At 38.1% G+C, this 15,102-nt stretch overlaps 1 protein-coding gene across 6 annotated transcripts in view; it reads left to right on the forward strand.

The window, feature by feature from the left end:
- Positions 1 to 15,102, forward strand: part of SNW1 (SNW domain containing 1) — a 41,161-nt gene that overhangs the window by 19,636 nt on the left and 6,423 nt on the right. For all 6 annotated transcript variants that reach the window (XR_013960722.1, XR_013960723.1, XR_013960724.1 and 3 more), the window contains exons 4-11: positions 3,067 to 3,162; positions 3,255 to 3,361; positions 4,308 to 4,412; positions 5,186 to 5,255; positions 6,410 to 6,475; positions 8,000 to 8,116; positions 9,773 to 9,914; positions 13,991 to 14,087. Coding sequence is in view for 2 of the 6 variants with exons in the window: in XM_080670886.1 (XP_080527012.1) it covers positions 3,067 to 3,162; positions 3,255 to 3,361; positions 4,308 to 4,412; positions 5,186 to 5,255; positions 6,410 to 6,475; positions 8,000 to 8,116; positions 9,773 to 9,914; positions 13,991 to 14,087 (800 nt within the window). In the remaining 4 variants the exon portion in view is untranslated. The remainder of the gene's footprint in view (positions 1 to 3,066; positions 3,163 to 3,254; positions 3,362 to 4,307; positions 4,413 to 5,185; positions 5,256 to 6,409; positions 6,476 to 7,999; positions 8,117 to 9,772; positions 9,915 to 13,990; positions 14,088 to 15,102) is intronic.

Here is a 15,102-nt window from a genome sequence, read left to right on the forward strand (position 1 = left end):
TGTGACATAGTTTTTTTCGGGGAAATCAACAGCTTATAGAGAATGTTCTGCAGGGTTTAAAATATACTCACCTCTAGCATCGAATTAATCATTTCTAAAATTCATATATTCATTCATTTGTACAACAAATATTGACTGAATACCTCCTGTGGACCAGTTATTGTTAGAGGCACTGGAGATACTTTATGAATAAGAGATTCCTCATCTGTAATCTATACATATAAAAGCCTAAGCAACCATCCAACTGTTTGACCTTCCAACCAGTAGCTATGATGTGCACTGACCACCAGGGGGCAGATGCTCAATGCAGGAGCTGCTGAGCTGTGGTGACTTGGCAGCTGCGGTTCTTTTGGGTGACGCACCCAGAACCAGAGAGGAAGGAGCCTGATTCCGGAGTGCGTCACCCGAGAACTGCCCCCTCGCAATCCGAGACCCCTTGGGGGATGTTGGAGAGCCAGTTTTGGCCTGATCACCGCAGGCCAGGCTGAGGGACCCTGGGCCTCTAGTCTGTATATATAAAAGCCTAAATGATCATTTGACCAGTAGCTATGACGTGCAATGACCACCAGGGGGCAGACACTTCGACCAGTAGCTATGATGTGCACTCACCACCAGGGGGCAGACGCTCAACGCAGGACCTGCCGAGCTGCAGTGACTTGGCAGCTGCGGTTCTCGGGTGATGCACCCAGAAGAACCAGAAAGGAGGGAGCCCGATTCTGGGGTGCCTCACCCAAGAACCACCCTCTAACAACCCGGGACCCCACGGGGGATGTCGGAGAGCCAGTTTCGGCCTGGTCCCCGCAAGGTAGGCCAAGGGACCCCACCTGTGCAGAAATCCATGCACCGGGCCTCTAGTGTAGGTATAATTATTGTGCATACCTCATAGGGTTGATATGAAAGTTAAATTAGTTAATATATATAAAGCAAAGGAACAGAGGCACAAAGTAATTGCTTAATAAATGGTAGCTTTTATTGTTATTATTACTTTAATAGAGAGTACAGATAAATAAGTAAAATAGATAAATAATTTTATACTGTGAGCAATGCTTTGAAGACAGTAAACAGAGTGCTGTTACACTGAATGATTGGGTGGGGAGTGGTTGCTGTTTTAGTGAGTATAGCCAGGGGATGCCTCACCAGTGCATGCATGACCTGTGAACTGAGACTTAAATAAAGATTGAGCACTCACTTGAAGAACTGGGAACAACACTTGAGAAAGGCTCAAAATTGGGGGAAAGTATATTGTGTTCAAAAAACAGAAGAGCCCATGTGAGTGAAGCATACTGAATTGAGGGAATAAGAGATACGGGGGAGGTTGAAGCTGTAGGCAAAGCCAGGTCAGGTCATATAGGCCATAAAGTGTTTTTTTTGCTCTGTTGTTTGTAGTAAGAAATTCAGACTACTATGCATTTTTTAAAGCAATTTTAAGGAATGTTGTACTAGAATACAATTATTGATACAAGACTTTACCTTATGTAGTAAACAGTTTTTTTCTGCAGAAAATTTTTGAAGATCTCAAGTACCCAGAAATCTGGTTTTCTTTCATTATTCATAAGTTGTCCTTTTATGTATGTCAAAGAATTCCTGGCTTAAGCAGCAAAATGTACAGTGCTGATTATTTGTTAAATTTCCAGTACCACCTCTTCTTTTCTACAAAATTTGCCATCTAAGTTTTTTTTTTTTTTAACATATTTTTTATTGATTGCAGAGGGGAAGGAAGAGGGAGAGAGAAATAGAAACATCAGTGATGAAAGAGAATCACTGATCGACTGCCTCCTACATGTCCCCTACTGAGGACTGAGCCGCAACCCAGGCATATGCCCTTGACTGGAATCGAATCCAGGAACCTTCAATCCACATGTCGATGCACTATCCACTGAGCCAAACCAGCTAGGGCCATGTAAGTTTTTATGAAAGTATTAGAGAAGTATAGATGGGCATGAAAGTAAGTAATATTCTCTTTTTTGTCAGGGGCCTAACCACATCAGTGTCAGCCTGATAGAAACCATGTTGAGCCTAGTAGAAGTCAAGATAGCAGTCCTGAATTTGGATAATGAGTGTAAAATATGTTGTATAGATAGAATGTATTTTCTTTCTTTTTTCATTGTGTTCTGGGATTTTTTTTCATATATATCTATATTTTTTATTGATTTCAGAGAGGAAGGGAAAGGGAGAGAGAGAGAGAAACATCAATGATGAGAGAGAATCATTGGTTGGCTGCCTCCTGCACACCCCCTACTGGGGATTGAGCCCGAAACACAGGCATATGCCCTTGACTGGAATCCAACCCTGAACCCTTCAGTCCACAGGCTGATACTCTATCTACTGAGCCAAACTGGCTAGGGCATGTTCTGGGATTTTTGACAGTGGCACATGTTCCTTTTCTTAGTCTATGAATAGAGTTAATGCCAGAAAAAACAAACATTCTGAGTAGGGTGAGGTCAATGAAATTTTCAGGCCCAATGAATTTGGAAGGTATTTGGTAACCTGACTTAAATTCCGATGAGCTTGTAATCCAAGATAATGGTGCTATGGGAAATTTATATCATCATTAATTTCAAGTCCTAGTGAGCCTCAAAAGTAGGGATCACTGATGCATAAGATTTTTGGCACAATGTATTTGGACATTTGATTAGAAGATCTCAAATAATTTAAATGCATGAGGTCAAAGGAAAATTATTAACTTAATAGCCAGGGTAGCAATTTGTGAATATATTAAGCTTTTTTGGTTTTAAAATCTCAAAGACAGAATCTTTGTCCTAATTTATAAGTTTGCTGAGAGGACGTGTTGACTTCTGAAATGACTTAATGCGGTTGCTTCTTTTTTTTTTTTAAGGTTTTTCATTGATTTTCAGAGAGAGAGGAAGGAAAAGGGAGAGACAGAGAAACATCATGTGAGAGTGAGGCGTTGATTAGCTGCCTCCTGTACGCCCCCTACCTGGAATCGAACTGGCAACCTTTCAGTGCATAGGATGACACCCAATCAATTGAACCACACCGGCCTGCACAGATTGCTTCTTTTCATTCCTTGATTTTCTAAAGTTTGCTTATGCTTAAACATTTTAGGTCATTTATAGCAAGTACACTGACCTGGTTCCTAAGGAGGTCATGAATGCAGATGACCCAGACCTGCAAAGACCTGATGAAGAAGCTATTAAAGAGGTAACTGGGAATTGCTATATAGAATTAATAAAGATGTAAAAAGTCATCGAAAATAACTTCCAAACCATTCAATGCCATGTTTCATATTTCAGATAACAGAAAAGACAAGGGTGGCCTTAGAAAAATCTGTATCACAGAAGGTTGCTGCGGCCATGCCTGTTCGAGCGGCTGATAAACTGGCTCCTGCTCAGTATATCCGGTAGGAATCATGCTTGGAAGTCTTAGTTTCATGTCAGACTTGATTGGGGTGGAGGATCCTGGTATTCTTTCACTGTTCTACTTAGTCACAGTTGTAAATGCAATTTTTAAATAATGACTTAAAGCCTATTGACTCTGTGCAAACAATTGAGAGCAGAAAAAAAACATTTTTAAGGCACCACTTTTAAGATATTAGTTCAAAATATTTTTTTGTTTCTAGAAATTAACAATTACTTACAGTATATGATCCAAACCATTATTATTTACCATTTTTTTACTTATATACAATAGGCATTATATATTTATCTATTTATATAACATAAGTATTAATATGTTGTTAATGTTATATAATGTAATACTTATATAGTAGTATGATAATATATTGCATAATGGTGATAATTAATACTGTATTAATATCACTTATATAATAATAGACATCCTTATAATACTTATAAATTTTGAGGTGTTTCACTCAACTAAATTTTTGTGTGGAGGGATAATTCACAAATAGATATTAAGAGGAAATTAAGAGCTGGTAGGGCTGCTACTATTATTCATTCTCTATTTTACAACCTATAATCAGTCAAAAGCTCTTGACTGTAGTTGCCTGCTGAGAATGTTATGCATCGTTTTTTCCTCAAATGCAGACTTACAAAATAGGTACTATTTTCTAGACCTCTTATCTCTGAAATTGAACATTGTGACTTCCATGGTGGAAAATGGACAGAGATGCAAACTAATATGACTTCAGTTTACATTTTGCTTGTAACTCATAATTGCTGTTAGTTCTCTTATCTCTGTTGCTATCTGCTCTGCCTAAATATTTTTAATTTTCTGTTAATACTTTGTGAAAGGAATTAACAGTTTATCTTAGGATTGTAATAGAAGAAAAATACCTATTGAAAGTTTGAACTAATTACACCTTTAGTTCCATCTGTATTCTTCAGATACACACCATCTCAGCAAGGAGTGGCTTTCAACTCTGGAGCAAAACAGAGGGTTATTCGTATGGTGGAAATGCAGAAAGATCCAATGGAACCTCCTAGGTTCAAGTAAGTAGGTGGCTTCATGAGAATGAACCACTATTCTTTAAAAAGATGTCCCAGGAGAAACGTCCCAAATGTCCATTAACAGGTGAATGGATAACAAATTGTGGGACATCTGTACATGGAATGAGCAATTTTATTGAGCAATAAAAAGGAATAAAATTTTAATAATATGCAATAACATAGATCCATCTCAAAATAATTATGCTGTGTGAAAGAAGCCAGACAAAAACACTTACATACTGTATGACTCTGTTTATATAAAACAATAGAAAATGCAAACCTGTAATGACAGGAAATAGATCAGTGATTGACTGTGGGGAAGAGGGGGAGTGGGCGGCAGAGGAGATAAGAACAAGAGGGCACACAGAAACTTTGGAGGTGATGGGATGTTCGCTATTTTTATTGTGATGATGGTTTCACAGATACATACTTGTGTCAAAACTTAATCAAATTGAACCCTTTAAATGTGTATTTATAATTAATTGCAGTCAGTTGTACTTAAATAAAGCTGATTTTTAAATAGGAAAAAAGTAAATTACTCCATGAAATGATACTATTGTGGAGATGAGTTGGGTAGTGATGACAAGTTGGCCATGTTTTAATAATTGATGAAGCTGAGTGACTGTTATATGAGAAGATGGACATTAATTGTACACTCTCTATTTTTATATGTGTTTGAAGCTTTACATAATAAAAAATAAGGGGGGAGACTTGAGACTTAACTAAAAGGGGAAAAAATGTAGCACTATACAGTTGTGCTTTGATTTATGCTTCAGGATTAATAAGAAAATTCCCCGAGGACCACCTTCTCCTCCTGCACCTGTCATGCATTCTCCTAGCCGAAAGGTAATCTTTGCCATTTGTAAAATATTATTTTGGACTCATGGTTATTAATTTTATAAATAACTTCCCATATAATAAAGTCTAAATGCCTTTAAACTTATGCATTGTTTTCTTTTTTAATTTGTTTTTCAAGAACAAATAGGGATCCACTTAAGACTATAATGTGTAGTTGCAGAGTGCTTATGAAAATGTATGTAAAATGTTAGCTATTAGTTTTATTATTAACTTAGCCCCTGTTTTGAATGGATGAGCAGGGTCTGCTATTTGACATGAGGATGTTATCATAGTTATAGGAAGTGAGTACCTGGAATTGTTAGGTCTCTGATGGATAATGTGAGTGGCTTTTAAAAATGTTTTATTACCCAACTAAAGAACAAGTATTCATCTGAAAGAAGTTAAATCACTTTAAATATGGAAAAGTACTAACCACTATTTATAACTGTCAAAAATAATTTGTAGATTATTTTCCATTTTTTATGTTAAAGTTATTACTAGACTTCATTGCCTGGGTATTTCTCCAGCATCTAGAAGGGTTCAGGAATCTGGAGAAGGGCTGCATGTAAATTAATAAAGAGACTAGAAATATAATATAAATTTGTAATCCATCGGGGAGCCAGAGAAAGCTTAGCTGTAGTAGCTAAGTTCTCTCTACCTCCAGACCCAGGGCTCTTTTTATTCCCACATTGTGCCCTATAGCAAAGTAGGTAGATATACATATCAAAGGTAAGTTTGGTATACAGTAGGTATTGTCAGGTTGGAGGAAATGCCTTTGGCTGTTCAGCTGTTTGGACAGCAGGAGGCAATAAAATGTAGATTGAAATGCCCTCAGTTGTCTGGTAACAGGCAATAATATAAGCGATCTTCAGATTTGGGGTAATGCTTTTGGCTATTCCAGCAGGCAATAACATATTCAGCCCTGCTGAATATAGAAGCCCATCAACCTTTTGAGGACTTCTTGCATTTATTATGACATGCTGGAATTAGCCTCCAGCACTTCATGATGTAGGAACATAGTATATAGTGCTACCAAACAATGGAATTTCAGTCTTTGACTAAATTCATCCATATATTTGTCTGCCTTTGAAGAAAGAGTACACTTGGGTTTTTAGCTAGACCATGAATTTAAAAATGTCTCTTCCACTGTTTTCTCAACTCAGATGACTGTGAAAGAACAACAAGAGTGGAAGATTCCTCCTTGTATTTCAAACTGGAAAAATGCAAAGGTAATTATGTTGTTATACAATCAGTCTTTTAGTATTACAACCTACTGGAAAACACCCAGGGAAGGAGCTTCAGCCTGGATAACTTTGAGTTTCAGCCTGGATAACTTTAGGTGAAAGCTCAGTATCTCACTTAGTTGAATGTTTTCAAAAAGGAACATCCAGCCCAGCCGGCATGGCTTAGTGGTTGAGCATCAACCTATGAACCAGGAGGTCACGGTTTAATTCCCAGTCAGAGCTCATGCCAGGTTGCAGGCTTGATCCCCAGTGTGGATTGTGCAGGAGGCAGCTGATCAATGATTCACTCTCATCATTGATGTTTCTATCTGTCTCTCCCTTTCCCTTCCTCTCTGAAATCAATAAAAATACATTAAAAAAATTTTTTTAAGAATAAAAAAATATTTATTTTAAAAAAAAAAGGAACACCCACATGTGACTTATTTTTTATTTTTCTAATGTAATAGAAATGTTAGTATGCCAGGCATATAAATACCGTAGATTCTTTTAGTGAATTGTTATCAGAAGTACATAGAAAAGGAATAGATAGAATGAAGTAACATCGAAAGATCAATGAAAGGCAATACTTTTTAAAAAAACTCAAACTTACATCTAAAATTGTTTTGAAAGAAATTAAATCAATTTAAAATATTTGGCAAAATACAGTACATGCTTAGATATATTCAGTACTTTAATTTTTAAACTATTAGTTTCTGTTCATAACATTGCATGTGTAAGCCATTTAAATCCTACATATCTACTAATTGCCAACGCTTCCAGAAGTCATGAAGAATCTATAAAATGATGTGGAATAAACTTCCTAATCATTATTTCCTTTTTTCTCCCAGATCATATTTCATGTTTCTATTTTGGATGGGTGAAAGCCACTTTAACTTATGGATTACATATAAATTATTCCCTAAAGGGAGTTATGGGCTCATCCTCTGTTTACTAAAACAAGGTTCCAAGAATCTACCAAGGCATTAAAACAGTACAGCAGATTATACTGTTTACAGATTATACTATAGATACTATTATTTTATGGATTGTTCTACCTTCTTGTGACTGTTAAATTTACTTAGGAACAAGTATTTAGCTATTTGATAGTGATTTCCTCTTAATACAATTCATAATTATTTACATGAGAATCTATTTTCCCAGAACATGAGCTCTAAAATTACACTGTGTGAATTTAAATATTAGCTCATCCACTTATTTTACTATATGTCCTTAGGGACATTACACAACCAACCTTTTTATTTTACTATCTTTATCTGTGAAATGAAAACAGTAATGTTATCAGCTTTATGGAGTTACTGTGAAGGTTAAATGAGATCATAACATGTAAAGTGCTCAAACAGTCTTCCACACAAAGCACTCAGTGTTAGCTGCTGCTGTTGCATAATTATGAAGAAAGATGTAAGGAAAAGAACTTCAACTAAGTGGTTGTCAGAATGGACATATTTAAATCTAATTTTAAAGAATTTATTCTCTCCTTTGTGACTGTTTTCTCTGTCTGCTTAAAACTAGGGTTATACAATTCCATTAGACAAACGTCTGGCTGCCGATGGAAGAGGACTGCAGACAGTTCACATCAATGAAAATTTTGCTAAATTGGCTGAAGCCCTTTACATTGCTGATCGGAAGGTTGGTCATCATAATTTAACTAGAGGCCCGATGCACGAAGATTCGTGCAAGAATGGGCCTTCCTTCCCCTGGCTGCTGGCACCACCTTCTCTCTGGCTGGAGCTGCCTTTCTGCTCCAGCCTGGAGCCACCTTTCCACCTTACCACGCTGCCCAGAGGCCCGGAGCGGCTGGCGTGTTGCGGAATGACTATGCAAGCGCCCCGCCCCGCCCCTGGATGCTCAGCGCCTGCATATGCAAATTAACCCTCCATCTTTGTTGGGTTAATTTGCATACTCACTCGTAATTGGCTGGTGGGTGTTGCAAAGGTACGGTCAATTAACATGTTACTCTTTTATTAGTGTAGATTATATAATACTTTGATAATTTGTAAATACATCCTTGGTTACCTAAGATACTGTTATTTTAGCTACTGTATTGAGTACCTAGAGCAGGGGTGGGCAAACTTTTTGACTCAAGGGCCACAATGGGTTCTTAAACTGGACCGGAGTGCCGGAACAAAAGCATGGATGGAGTGTTTGTGTGAACTAATATAAATTCAAAGTAAAGGAGTGGAGGGAAGAGCAAGAGAACTGGATAGAACAGCCGGATCCGGCCCGCGGGCCATAGTTTGCCCAAGGCTGACCTAGAGAGACTCTATCCCCTGTGATATGAGAGCCAGAGATGGCAGGTGCTATTTGCAGCTCTGTATCTGGTCTCAGCCTTTACAGACTCATACACAAACCTCACTACTGGAGTTTCCTCAAAACTTCAGAATAATGGTTTACTAGGCTGATCCCATTTTGCGCAGATTGCCAGCTGCTGTTATTAGGTTTCATACTGTTTCTCTATTTTAGAGTAGATGTTTTCCAAAAAGTCAGTAGCAGGAAAAGGCAAGTAAACATTTTGATGAGTTGAATGGTATAGAATATGGCATTCATAGTATTGGCTGTCTTAATATTATGGTACTAATATGTGACTGGAAATCACATACATCATGGCACATGTTTAGAACATAGAAAAGTATATCTTTTGTATTACAGTGAACACCCTTATAAAAATTATTTCTTATAGGTTAAGGCAGTGGTCAGCAAACTGCGGCTCATGAGCCACATGCAGCTCACAAGCTGCAGTTTGCCGCTCTGTTGACTAATGAGTTTGCCGACCACTGCGTTAGGCATTACCCTTACCCAGAAGTTTTGACTTCAGGTTAAAAACATTAATACATTATTAAAATGTTTTTTAAGTGTTTTTCCCTAAGGCAGTGGTCGGCTTTATCTTGAGGTGACTCGATTGATTTTGAGAACATAATCAGTTCCTGTATGTTATTGATATTAAAAATGACTTTACTGGAATTTTCTTTGACTTTTTAGATTGTTTCTAAGAAAGCATTCGTGTAATACAGACTTTCAAATTTTTTTTGGCGGGGGTGGGGGGGCGGGGAGAGTGTCTATCTGTAGCTTTAACCTGAGACATTTCTCAGAGTGAAAAAATCCAAGTTTACGGTGTCTTCCAGTAAAGCTATCTTTTAGTGGACAAGAATCTTTGTTTTAATTAACAATAACAAATCTGAATTCTGTATAGCTGCCTTCTCAAGCCAGATGTTAGTCAGGGAGTTAGATGATAGCTATAATCTATCCCCTGGTAGTGTCTTATTTAACATCCAACTTCACTAACAGGCTCGAGAAGCTGTGGAAATGCGTGCTCAAGTAGAGAGAAAGATGGCTCAAAAAGAAAAAGAGAAACATGAAGAGAAACTGAGAGAAATGGCCCAGAAAGCTAGGGAGAGAAGAGCTGGGATCAAAACCCATGTGGAAAAAGGTATGACATTCTCATTACCAACTTGAATTTACTTTGTAAGATATAGATCTCATTCTAGAAAATCCCTATTGATTTTTACTGCATACAAAATTAGTATCCTAATATATAAAAATCCAGGATCGGTAACTACCGACCGTGGGCTCAACCGAACACCGGAAGTCAGTGCTTGGTTGCTGTGGTGACCCAGCACTGACTGCCACTGGTGTGGGCACAGCGACCCAGCACTGACTGCTGAGGGGGCTGTGGATCAGGCCCGGAGAAAGAGGCAGAGTCTGATCCACAGGCTCCGTGGTAGCTGTTGATCAGCTGTTGCCTCTCTCTTTCTCTCTGGGCTTCGCCAGCTGCCGCACCTCTGTTTTTGTCCTGGCCTCCATGGGGGCTGCTGGTCAGCCCCGCCTTTCTGATCAGGCCTGGAGATAGGCCTGGAGATGCTGACTGGCATAGAAACCAACCAACAGAACCAAATCTGTGTGAACTGTGAAGAGCCAATGGCTGCCTAGGAGGCAGAGCTTTTGACGCCGACTGGCATAAAAACCGACCAATCAGAACCAAATCTGGGTGAACTGTGAGGAGCCAATGGCTGCCTAGAAGGTGGAGCTTTTGACGCTGACTGGCATAGAAACCAGCCAATCAGATCCAAATTGGCCGGCAGGGGAGGACAGTTGGGGGCCATCAGGCAGGCAGGCAGATGAGCCGTTAGGAGCCAGCTGTCCCAGATTGCGAGAGGAATGTCCGATTGGAGAGGGTGCAGGCTGGGCTGAGGAAACCCCCCCCACACCCCCCATGCACTAGTATACATATAAAAAAATATAGCTATTTCAGAAATTGTGTGGAAATGAAAGTAACTTCTCCCTTATTAGGCCTAAGCAGCAAAAAATAAAGTATGTATTTAACTGTGAACCTTCAGTATGGGACTACTCTTGAAGTTTTTTAAGTTCTGAGCCATGTACTTTTAAAAACTGCTTATTAACTTAAATATAGGCTTGATTTTTCTCTTGTTCTATTTTTCTTGAAACTTCCAAAGAGAAATGAAGTCTCAAGTGAATAATTAGCTCCTCCACATGGTAAAATAATCCAGTTTTTCTATCTCGTAGGTTAATATACCTATAATCATTAAATCTGTCCATGTTTCTTCTCTTGCTTTGTTTAGTGGTCTGTACTGGTATGTTGATTCAGCTAGAGTGAGGAGAATAATATTAACTCAAGAAAATTGTGAGGATGGTTTTTGTTTTATTAAGAAATCCTTGACTAGTACAATTTTATTCATTCAGTTCTCATTGGTGATCTACTACATGCAAGATTGGGGGGTAGGGAGTAGGTATAACAGTGAACATTCTAGGGAATGTAGACAGACCGAAAACAAATCCTGTAATGTGTTAGAAAGTAATATTCACTATGGGAAAAAATAAAACAGGGAAGGGGCATAAAAGTGCCAGGAGAGCCCTAGCCGGCTTGGCTCAGTGGATAGAGTGTCGGCCTGCGGACTGAAGGGTCGCAGATTCGATTCCGGTCAAGGACATGTGCCTGGGTTGCAGGCTTGATATCCCCAATAGGGGCGTGCAGGAGGCAGCCAATCAATGATTCTCTCTCATCGTTGATGTTTCTATCTCTCTCTCCCTCTCCCTTCCTCTCTGAAATCAATAAAAATTTATATATTTTTTAAAAAGTGCCAGTAGAGGGTAGTCACAATAGGCCTCACTTCTGAGATGTTAACATTAACCCAAAACTTAAAGGAAGTAAGGAAGTGAGCCTTGTGGATTTCTGGGAGAAGAGCATCCCAGATAGAAAGAACAGCAAGTGCAAAAGCCCTGAGTTGGGAATATGCCTGGTGTGTACAAGTAAAGCAGGGAGGCCAGTATGGCTGGATTGGAGTAAGAAAGAGTAGTAGGATATGAGGTATCAGAGTAATTAGGTCAAATAGGAAGAGTAGTGTTCAAATGATTTTAGCCACTGTTAGGACATGGCTTTTACTTCAAGTAAAAAGCGGAACAGTTGAAAGGTTTTGAGCAGAGTGACATGATCTGACATATTAGAAGGCTGTTGAATGGGTAGGGAATCCATTGCAATGTTATTGCAATAATCCAGATGAGATGATGAGAGGTAGTGAAAACATGGTCAGATATTTGATATATTTTGGAGGTAGAACTGACAAAATATGCTTATGGATTAGGTAGAAATATGAGAGAAAAGGAGGAATCAAGGGTGACTTCAAAACTTTTGACTTGAGCAGTTGGAAACGATTGAATTGCTATTTACTTATTGGGAAGACTGCAGGATAAAGAGGTTTAGGAGAGAAAGATTAGAAGTTTAGATGTGGACATGTTAAATTTAAAATGTAGGTGTTGAGCAGGCAATTGATTATAGAAGTCTGGAGTTCAACTCTAAGGAAGTAACCAGGGTTTTAAGTAATGATCCACTTCCTTGAACCAGATATGAATGACTTACTGAGGCAAGATATAAATACCTGCCTGTTGTACACCTAACCACTGAAAGCAATTAGAAGTAAAAACTTCTTGTATCTGAGTTCTCTAAACTGATAAGAAAAAAAAACACAGCAGAACTGTTCTTGAGAAGTGAATTAAAATTTTGAAAAGGCTGTTGCCATATATGAATAAAAACAAACATTTATTGAGTGCTTATTATGGCAGGCACCACTCTGAGCACTTTGCATGGATTGCCTAATATAATCTTACAGCAACCAGATGCAGTGATACTATTATTGCCACTATTTTTATGGAGAAGGAGACTAAGGCTCAGAGTTGTTATATAAACCCACACAAGTTTACATTGCCAATCTGTTACAGAAACAGACTTTTAATCTTGACAGACTGTTTCCAAAGCTCATGCTCTTAACTACACTATACCTTCAGACTGGAGATGATAGAGAAAATGAAGATAGACATAAAAACAGTAGATATAGATCAAGATGCAACCAGCCCCTATGGATCACAAGCAAAGGGTTTTTTATTCAAAGGCAACTGGTCTTTGAATATGTAAGGGTAAACTTGATACCGTTGTATTTAACTAGTTAATAATAGGAAAGAAGAAAAATAAAAGATCAGATATTAGAGACATGTCATTTGGGCAGCTTCACCAGAAAGCTAAAACTTCATATGCTCCAGGGGGCCAACAAAGGAGAGATAGAAGCATGCCCATTAAAATTGGGGTGACATAGGAAACTTGCTTACTGTCTATCACACCTAAGAACAAAGGTCATTGGCCAAAATGAGCATGGCTACGGCAAGGGCGTAAAATTTGGGATATTTAATCCCCTGAACAAAGGAGTTCGCTCTTTTGTTTTCAGGACCCTTGGGACTCTCTTCTTGCGCTCTCCTGCTTTTACCCACGACCCCCACACACATTGGACTAATGGACTGCAACTAGCCTGATACTGTACTGGACCTGTCTTCAACATAGAAAGGAAATTCTGGACAGTGGCTTTGTTTCTAGCTTTACTGAAACCCCAAGCTACACTTCTATGACTAGACAAAGGGAAATGTGACTTTAGAAATGATGCAAATAAAAATCACTTATTCTCAGAAAGTTCTTTTTCTCAAAATATCATAAGGATTCCACCCCCAGCAGCACATAGTGGGGGAAAGAACCCTCCACTTTGATAACAAACGTATACATAATTCTTTTTCCTGATACTTCATTACAAAAATTTTAAAACACATAGAAAAATGGAAAGAATTGTAAAACAAACACTCTTATCTCTACCACCTAGCTTCTGTATTTCTTTTTAATAATTAACATAGCTAAATTTGCTTTCTTACATATCTACCCATCTCTTTATCTTTCAGTCCACCTTAATACTTTGATGCATTTTAAAATAAGTCAAAAGCATCAGTACACTTACCCCTAAGTACTTAAGCTACATGCATGATTCTGGAATTCATATTCCCAAAATTAAACCAATACTATTGGATTTAAATTAATTGGAAGTAAAGTTGAAAGGGCTGAATGTGACTACAGTGAAGTTCATGGAATTGTCTAAGGTTAAAGATTATATTATTTTGTTTAAAATATTAATGGGTAATATAGTGATGAAGTAATTTTCAACTCTGTCCACACAGAGGATGGGGAGGCACGTGAGAGGGATGAAATTCGGCATGACAGGCGGAAAGAGAGACAGCATGACCGGAATCTTTCCAGGGCAGCGCCTGATAAGAGGTAGGTGTTATTTGAGATAAATATGAATTATGAAGATTGGCCTTTGTGAACCTTTTAGAGAGATGGTTTAGTCCACTAATACCAATTTTGCTTCTCTTAGTTTGATGACTTAAATCAGCACTTATTTTCTTGCACTTAACTACTTACCTTGTTTTTAGCAGAATTGACTATCCGTGGAAGTAATCTTTTCTTCCATCGCCTTGTAGAGTCAGCTAGAATTGAGAATGATGGGAATATAGAAAAGGAAATGCAGATCATGTTTGTGAAAAGAAGGTAATGGATAGGACTGTTCTGGTCTGTTCTTTTCCAATTTCAAATGGTGAGACAAATTTATTACGTGCCTGTTCCTTTAGACAGGAAATAAGCTGCAATACCTTTATTGAGGCCCTTTTACATGCAGAGCACTCTATGAAGTACAATGGGGGAGAAAAACAGGTTTTGTAAGAAGTGAAAATCGGCCGCTTCTCATGAGCAGTTTCACTTAAAATTCAGAAAGGCAGAGCTATTATATAAAATTATGGATAAAAAAAATTTTTTAATAAAATGAATTGGGAAAATTGACAGAGCACTTTATTTAAAATTAAAATATAGTTGACATACAGACAGAGCACTCTTAATAAGTACAGACTTGTATAGAACAAACTAGAAATAAAGTAGGGATTGGTGAAGTTTGTGGTTCACCAAAGGCTTGGAACGGAAAGTGCTGAAAAGTTGAAGAAATGCTGTCACATGGAGGTAAAATTCTGAATGAGAGTTAAATACAAATATGAAACATCTTATTTCCAAATGAGCAGTTTTCAAGGCTCTCATCATCCTGTGAGCTGATACAATCCATTTTTTCCATTCATATCTTAAACATGAACAAGAAGATTCCTGCTGGTGGTAGTGTTTGTTGTTTAATGGCATATTTCATCTCTGGATATGTGAAGTCATGGAAAAGCAGAAAATCTGAATTTAGAGTTGTGGTTATATGTATAGTGAAGAAGAAAGAGGAATGAAGTAGGAAAGTGTGCAG

The sequence above is a fragment of the Plecotus auritus genome, assembly GCF_963455305.1.
Source record: "Plecotus auritus genome assembly, chromosome: 1".
NCBI classification, from domain to species: domain Eukaryota; kingdom Metazoa; phylum Chordata; class Mammalia; order Chiroptera; family Vespertilionidae; genus Plecotus; species Plecotus auritus.